We start from the raw sequence: 8,811 nt of genomic DNA on the forward strand, positions 1-8,811 counted from the left end.
GAGAAAGTAATTTGATGCTGAATCGAGCAAAATCTACTGTGTGTAAGTAATAAACACGCAAGAATATCAGTCTGTGAAAACACTTTTTATTCAAGTTCAGTGATATAAAAACAAATTGTACAAGTTGTATATAAAATCTAGAGGTTTATCTTTTACTATGTATTTTCCAAAGTCACAGTTTCACGAAGAGTATATATCCTTGAGTGGCTACAGTGTAGTATTGTATGGATGTTTTGTCCAGTGATGTATAATTGGCAAGTTCTTCTCTTTTGTGTCCTATTGTGCACGATCCCCCCTCCCTGCCTTGGTATCCCTTGTCCTGACCTCTGTTGTTCTGACGGAGATCAGTCCTATGATAAACACGATATCAATCATCTTAAGTACGTTATCTGCGTGGTTGAATCTGCCTGGAACAATTAAAACAATTAAAACAAATGGCATCTTTCTGGCACTGTAGCTTGGTTTGAGCAAAAGCTCAGATTGCGTGATAGAACGACACTTGTTCTATTCACTTGCTGTTTGACACTTGTCATTCATGTGCAGGTAGGGTGTCTGCTTGTGCTTTTCCCGTTGAAAACACGGCCTACTTGCAGTGCAGGTCGTAGTTCAATTTGGCTCCTAGTTTGGTGCCTGCTAGGTGCTTCTGGAAGGCAGCATCCATCTCTTGACTCTGGGCTGGGCTGAAGTGATTCTTCCAGTCCCCTACCTCCCCTGGGGACAGGGATGATAAACCAATTTGAAGAAAAAATGATGTGATAAAAACTGTTGAAACCATTGAACTGTGTTCATGACTCCTTCCATCTGTTGTTTGCAGGGCAGAGTGATACATTAGCTGATAGAATGATTTTCACTTCAAATCAGAGATAAGGAAAACATAACAGAAAATCATCTGTCCCACCTCTTGTACATGTCCACGTGGTTTGTTTAAATACACTATGCTGTATGTTTCACCTATAAGCCATGCATATAGCATGCATGTGACTTTTGAGGTGGCAGCATGACTTATGTTGCCACAATGTAGTCCTGTTAAAAGATACACCCTATATTAAACTGCCAAGGCAACACATACAATCCAGTAGAGTACATTAGTCTGTGTTTATGAGAGGTTTTCTAAGGTTATGGAACAGGGGCGAATCTAGGTTCCCATTTTTGGGGGGGGCTAAGCCCCCAGATAAAACCTATTATTTTTCCTGTGACCCAGCAAAACTAGGGGGGTCTGGGGGCATGTTCCCCCAGAAGAAATGTTTGAAAATATCCTTTTAAATAGTTTCCTCTAGTGGGTTTTAGGAAGAGAATTGAACAAATTTAGGTTTAAAATATGAAAGAAGAAAAAATTGAGCTAATGAAACTTACAGTTTCATACAACCATGACATGAAAAGCCCATTATGAGCAGTAAAAAGTATGCATGGAACAAAAATGGTTTGCTGAATACAGAGTTATGCAACAAATAAGTAATGCATTCAACTCGGAGATAAGGCGTAGGAGGTTGTATTTAAGGACATCTTAAGAACAAGGTTCCCTCACACAGGACTGGGCTTGATTCTTGTGCATTGAATTCTAAACACACTGTCTGTTTCTAAACAAACAAAACATAGGTATACTGCTCTCACGAACATACAGCATGCTCAGACACGCATTCCACGATATATACAGGAGTGCATGTTCATTTGCAAGAACACCCAAAAACCCACCCACACACACACACACACACACACACACACACACACACACACACACACACACACACACACACACACACACACACACACACACACACACACACGCACACACACACACACGCACACACACACACACACACCTTTCCTGAAGAAGATGTTGCCCATCTGTCCATGGGAGTCCTTGGAGCTCTCTTTCATTGCATTGAAGGTGCTCTCCTGAGTGATAGCCTGGACTTGAGAATCAGTCAGGTTGAAGCCAAAGAAATCGGCCACTTGACGCACACCTTTATTGAGGTCCTGGGGGAGACAAAATGAAACATCAACATCAATCTCTCTAAATCAACTTCAGGGTATATCATGTAGCATACAGCAACATTAACCAATGAAAATAAATACTGTGATATGTAATATAATACTAATAATACTACGTCTGTTTATATCTATATGAAGCAGATGGAGGTAAACATGACCTGTTTTAGCTCTTCAAAAGTCACTATCATCACATTGGGGTCATCCATCTTTTTCTCCCAGGCCAGTGCATGATCAAAGTACGAACCCCATGGAACTAGGAGCAGGTAAACATATGGATCAGAGGCTAGGATTTGTTTTTTATGATCTCACTGACAAGACAGACTTAGTTTGACAAAACATGCAGCAGTAAAACCTACAGAATGATATGAGAAGATGATCACGTCCAGATGTGTCTCAAAGTGGTACAAGACAGTGACTAGAGAACAGAGTTGCAGTTGACACAGTTGCCCTACCCTCTTCGTCCATATTAAATGCATTTAATCGGTAATCAATAAACAATACCTTTTTTGCTGAAAGTGAAAATGAAAGTGTATTTATTTGTGAGACTTCTTAGGTTGCTCTGGTGCTTGTGCCCACAGCATGTGTGAGTGCACACGAAGAGAAACACTGCAAAGTACCTTCCCCGCTCATGAACTGTGAGTAGAAGTTGTCCCAGGACTCGGCGGTGGGGAGAACAGGGTTCTTGTTTGAAAAGTGGTAGAAGGAGACCAGTGTGTCTTTAGGGTTCCTGAAAATGACCAGCATCTGTTTGCAATCAACACAGATGGATTAATCTCAATTCAATTTGGCTGTACTAGTCCCCTTAGGGCAATGCATAGCTGAATTACAGGCCAGTGTGAGACAGACTATTCTCAGACATGTTTCTCTGGACATGCTTTAGATCCCAAGGGAATTTTTTGGGAAGAATTTAAAGACACAGTGTGTCCTCTGCTCGACAAATGGTCTAGTATCAAGTGTGATGAGAAGGTGGAAACCCTCTCCTCTCCATTAATTGAGCAACATTGTTGTTAATTAATTAATTGAACAACATTGTTGTTCAATTAATAGTGCTCAGTGCTGATTTGTGTTGTAGGCACTATACTGCATGACTATACAGTATGGTTTTTTTTTTAGCATGGCTTCTATAGAAGAGCACTCAATCCTCCTACAGCAACCGGATGTTAGAGGTCGCTGGTTACATCATAACATTGGAATGATTGCTTCTTTTACAATGGAATTTTCTGCAATCAAAAAAGGAAGTGCAGACCATTAGACTCCACATGCATAGTCAGAACTAAAAGTTTAGAATGAAAGAAACGCTGTATGTACTGTACAAAAATCACACACCACTTTTTATATACATCCCATTAAAGAGTGGGCCCCATTTAGTGATCAGAAAAACAAAACAAAAAAAATTCAAGTTGGTTATTTTGCAACATTTGAAATCACAATATTGTAGACAGCGGTGAGTCTGCAATACAAAGATTGCAGAGTCAAATTCTGATAATTTTGCTGACCTTTGTTTTCTTTGCGTTGAAAGATGCAGGGATGTTATCTGGATGCATGTGTGTCCCCAAGAACCTTGGAGATGGTGCTTGACCAATGACCTGTCAGGAAAAATCATTTCTGACTTTTCATCTTGGAAATAAATGTAAATTAACTTTTTAATGGTCACCGTAAACATTGTCTGTGATGTCTGAGACATACTATAAGACCATCTCTTTGCACACAGCATGAATCATGGCATGATATAAACAGTAGATAGATTTAGTCACAGTTAAGAAAAGTGAACAAACCATTCCCTGCTGACTCAGCTGTTGATACAGAGACCGCTTGAGTAGTATTGCCACCCACAGAACTTCTCCAGCCCCAGAGTTGCATACATTCAAGAAAATGTGGTTTCACTGGTTCATAGAAGTGAATTCCTCAAGGTTTGTCCATTACTGGTTTTGCATTTGAGCAGTTTGTGTTAGAGTTTCCAGTTAAGCCAGGGTGGCCTGGTAGCACATAAATAACTACTGAACACATATGGTGTTCTCTGTCACATTCCAAACGTGTGTTCCTAATTGAACATTCACAAAAAGAGGCCTAAAAGGAAAGTACACTGAATCATGTTACATGCACAGTGCCTGTATGGTGATTCTCATTCTTGGAATGTTTACATAATGAGAGGCCTTATTTTATTATTTACATAGGGAGCACAAAATACTAGTCTAGAGAGTTCAAGCTTGACTCTGACTATAACACACTAGGAGACCTTCTCGACTTGTTGGAGTCAAGAGAGTGAGTGAGAGACCAGGCTTCACTTGGGTGATGAGTGACCTTGTTTGACACTGCTCATTTAGGTTTACACTCCTGAGATGAAGTCTAGGGGCTTGAGTTAGGGGTGCTGTCAGGCCAAATAGTGTCCTAGGGCCAAATAGTGTCCTACCTGACGTCACAATGCAGTTCCGATGCAAGGACGCGTCCGTCGCTATGCCGACCTTAAATTCCTGAGATATCTACGCATGCTAGCAGGAAACTGTCGTGCTAGGAGTGAAAACTTTAAATCGTAGAGTAGAATAAACTGGTTTAAATAAGCCTAAATACAAAACTTCGTACCTAGTACCCAGTATAGCAACCATGACAGTTTCCTGCTAGCACGCGTAGATATCTCAGGAATTTAAGGTCGGCATAGCGACGGGCGCGTCCTTGCATCGGAACGGCATTGTGACGTCAGGTAGCACACTATTTGGCCCTAGGACACTATTTGGCCTGACAGTGCCAGCATAATTTCATAGTGTATTTGTCCAGTTACAGGGATTTTCAAGTACTAGTGAAACATTCCAATTTGGGAAACTGGCAGATGGAACATTCCAACATTGACAGTTGATATATATAAGTATCACACACACACACACACACACGCACGCACGCACGCACACACTCACACACACACACACACACACACACACACACACACACACACACTCACACACACACACACACACAGGAACACACCTGCAGCATTTCGGGCCCAAAGAACTCCATGAGTGGAGGGATCTTGTTCTCAGTTTTCTCTCCAGAAGAAGCAGTTATGATTTTCCGAAGCACTGCCACTGCCCAGTTGAAACCTGCAGGAAACAAGGAGATTACAACATTACAGTAGATAGCCGTACATTTTCCTCACAGAGAGCATTTAGTTGTAAATGTGTGCCTGTATCTTTTATCTACTTTCAGTTTTCAACATGCACAGAATGATCTTTTTTGTGCATGTTAAGGATTGTAAACTTGCTAATTAAGATAGGACTCTGTATCGGACTCTGAACCTATATTGGAAAATTCCAAATACATTGCCAAAGTCACACACTTGGGATTTTGCTTGTTAGAGACTAGCTGAATGTCCTATGTGATACATTGCCTAAATCAACTTTTTATTCCAGGACAGAAAACTAATGTGTAACTGCCTGTTTTACAAAATATAGATAGAGAGAGAGAGAGAGGGGAGGGAGGGAGGGAGGGAGGGAGGGAGGGAGGGAGGGAGGGAGGGAGGGAGGGAGGGAGGGAGGGAGAGAGAGGGAGGGAGGGAGGGAGGGAGGGAGAGGGAGAGGGAGAGGGAGGGAGGGAGGGAGGGAGGGAGAGGGAGGGAGGGAGGGAGGGAGGGAGGGAGGGAGAGGGAGGGAGGGAGGGAGGGAGGGAGGGAGGGAGGGAGGGAGGGAGGGAGGGAGGGAGGGAGGGAGGGAGGGAGGGAGGGGGAGGGAGGGAAATTAAATGGAGAGTTTGCGTTCCAAATAGTCTACAGATGGTGGGGGAGGCAGCAGACACTCTCCCTTTACAGAACCCCACACTGTGGGGCCCATCCGTCTGTGGCATGGGGCGAGGCATGTATGTTTTCCCCAGGGATGACTCCTTTTTCATGCTACTTTTTGCAGTGAGCGGAGGCTCGGTACTAAAATACACACATAACATTTCCCAAACACACACCATTTCTGTGTCCCTTGACTGCGCTGTACACAGTTCAATGCTCCGCCTTTCCCTCATGAAAAGACGTTTGGCTGCTAAAGACTGTGGGTTTTGTCTTTGTTTGTAACCTCCACGCTCACACAGTACACTGCTGTTTACCAGCACTGCGAAATAAAAGTATAGAGCTGCTGCTGTGAATTGGCCCACTTAAATTAGCTGGCAGATTATTTTGGAGATGTTGCAGTCTCCTATCTTCATCAATCACATGATACATACAAAACACAAATCCCCCCATAAAGTGTTCATAACCACTGTGCTTTTTTCGATAACAACATTAAAATAGCCTCTTACAAATAAGGAGACAATGTTTAGTTAAGTACCATAACTATCTCTAGCCTTTGAGTTTAGGGTATACTCCAGTCACAGGTTTTTTTAGAACATTTATTAGAATCTAATGTAGGAGAAACTTTATGGCCCTTGTTTTAGAACAAGGAATTTCACTAGAATCTGAAAACATTTTCTTGACGGTGAAGACAAATACAAAGATGGTTATATCATAGAAAACGTACAGTCTTTAATTACAAGGATGTTTTGTAACCAACAAGAGAAAAATGTTTCACATTCACTTTTTACTGAACTACTGTAGGCAAGTAGTTTTTACTCACCACATTTGGGGTAGGCAACTAGCATGATATCATCTTCCCTGGCTTCCAGTTCTTGTAAAGCCTTCAGGTTCTCCTCCGGGCACATAATGACAGGATACAGCACTCCATTATACATGTACAACTTTTCCTCCTCCTTCATGCCCTTTGCCAGCTCCATCTTGGACTGAATTTTGGCTGGGAACATGGAACTCATATTGATCAAATCTAGTGTCAAATAGAAAAGTTCTCCAGAAAATCTCACTTTCAGATTCAATGGACAAGTCTCTATTTGTGCAGCTGGAAGTCCATGCACTCTACTCTCTGTGTGAGGGAGTGGGGCTCTGTGAGTGTGACTTTATAGTTGTGGGTGTGAGTGTATAGTAGTATACTAGAGGAGGAGGAGAAGGAAGAGGAGGAGCTGGGCCCGCCTCTTCAGATAATGCTTTCATGAGAAGTGGGAGTTTCCTGGTTTCAGTTGGAGCCTGTGGAGTTTCTATCGTGGGCAGTGATCGATTGGGTGATGCTTCTGCAATGCTAACCAGATGGGAGGGACCACTCTGTCTTTTTTTCTTTGTAGCTGCAATGCCTTCCCTCACTGGAGCCTCTTCCAAAATAAGACGGGGGGTTGGGGGAGGATTGCTCTCTTTTGGTGAGGTAATACAGGACTGGTCATAATCTCTCAAAACAGTATTCCATGTCTAACCGTGTCCTCTTCAATGATGCATGAAAGTAGATTGGCCATTTGTTTCTTTTCTTTCTCACACAACCTAACTTACTGAATGTATTTAGTACGCACAGTAAACTGCTAGACGTCTGTCAGTCATTTTGTGAATGTGGAGTGTTTCTGAAATATCCCAGATGAAATGTCCAACCAAGTGGAGTGGGGACTCCAGCGACTAGTTTCAACCAGTAAAGAAGCCAATCCCAGGACACCACCTCATTCATATACACATCCCAGTGTCACTTGATTAACAGTTTCTGAACAATGTGACTATTCACAACCATAGAAATAGGTAAATAAATAAAACTCCTCTACGGCTTCCAGTATGGAAGCCGGAGGGAGTGGAAGGAGGAAGCCACCAACCGATATAATTTCCAAGCTCACCATTACACTTCCCATCCATTTCCAGTCCCACACACTTTATGGCAGTTAATCGTTTCTGAACAAACCTTTTGGAAAAGCTTGTTAGATCACAAGGGAAAGTCCAGAGCAGAGAAGCTGTTGTGAGTGACAGCTTCTCCAGGACAGTCCTTCAGCTTGTTGGCATAGCTTCATGTGGAACGCTCTGGATAAGAGCGTCTGCTAAATGACTAAATGTAACATGGCTTAACTGTGAAAGTGTGCACTGGAGGAGATGTAGACATAATGTGATGTGTTATGACTAAACCTTTTGTATCCCTGAATCACATTAAAAGGGCAGATGCCTTTTTGTGGAGGATTTTGGCAAATCACCACCCACAGCCACAACCACAGTACTATGGACAGACAAAAAATAGGGTGTCAAAGGAGCAGTTGTTTTTATTCATGTCCTGTGTGTTATGGGACATGAACGTTCTATAAAATAGCAAGATGGACTGACATGGATCAACTTACCCAGACTGGTTCAGTATGGTTTTTCAAGATAGACTAGGCCTGTAGCAAATCTGTTTCATTTTAGTGCAAGAGCCCCACCTTTCCCTCATGGTGAACAGACTTGTTTCATTTAGGATCAATCTGTTTGGTCAATAGGGGGTGAAGAGAGCCAAGTCAGTGGTTGGAATAAATACTATGGACAGTTACCGTAAAAACTATTGACATGCACACTGATACAGATTATGTGGTTCACCCGTAACATTGCAATTCTGACCGTGCTGCAATATTCTATAATGTATCTCAACTTGACAGCTGGCCACATTTGTATAATAACAGCAATACAAGGATGGAGGAAGCAGGAATGTTTAACAGATAACAGATGGTTGTCAAACGTTCCTTGACAGGCTGGATTGTTAACTTGATGAAAGCAGCATGGAATTCTCTACATATTTGAGATCAAATTGAGCTGTGTGTTTTAAAGTAGTACATAGAAAGGATTTGAGAGTGTATCTGGCAGAATGAAACTGTCAATTATGTTAATTGTAGGTAATTCTGAGTTGTTAGGTGGAATTCAGTATTATTACATTTTCTCTAAGAAAATAATACATAGACAATAAGTCCACTCGGTCATGACTTCAGATCAGCCGCAAGAAGAGCAGGACCAAATAATTCCAATATATC

General features: G+C 42.1%; 1 protein-coding gene across 1 annotated transcript; it reads right to left on the reverse strand.

The window, feature by feature from the left end:
* Positions 1-78: 78 nt before the first annotated feature.
* LOC136943288 (sulfotransferase 6B1-like) lies at positions 79-6,857 on the reverse strand. Its single transcript, XM_067236554.1, has 7 exons — positions 6,579-6,857; positions 4,972-5,084; positions 3,489-3,578; positions 2,610-2,736; positions 2,151-2,245; positions 1,821-1,977; positions 79-711 (listed from the first exon to the last, which is right to left on the reverse strand). The coding sequence occupies exons 1-7, from the start codon at positions 6,769-6,771 to the stop codon at positions 584-586; spliced, it is 903 nt and encodes a 300-aa protein (XP_067092655.1). The 5' UTR covers positions 6,772-6,857; the 3' UTR covers positions 79-583.
* Positions 6,858-8,811: the final 1,954 nt, after the last annotated feature.

The sequence above is a fragment of the Osmerus mordax genome, chromosome 5 (genome assembly GCF_038355195.1).
Source record: "Osmerus mordax isolate fOsmMor3 chromosome 5, fOsmMor3.pri, whole genome shotgun sequence".
In the NCBI taxonomy this organism is placed as follows: Eukaryota; Metazoa; Chordata; class Actinopteri; order Osmeriformes; family Osmeridae; genus Osmerus; species Osmerus mordax.

Coding starts and splice junctions, on each gene's coding strand:
- LOC136943288 (XM_067236554.1), bottom strand. CDS start 6,771: ATGAGTTCCATGTTCCCAGCCAAAATTCAGTCCAAGATGGAGCTGGCA. Junction 3,579..4,971: donor TTGGGCCCGAAATGCTGCAG/GTGTGTTCCTGT, acceptor TTTTCCTGACAG/GTCATTGGTCAAGCACCATC. Junction 712..1,820: donor CAACATCTTCTTCAGGAAAG/GTGTGTGTGTGT, acceptor CCCTGTCCCCAG/GGGAGGTAGGGGACTGGAAG.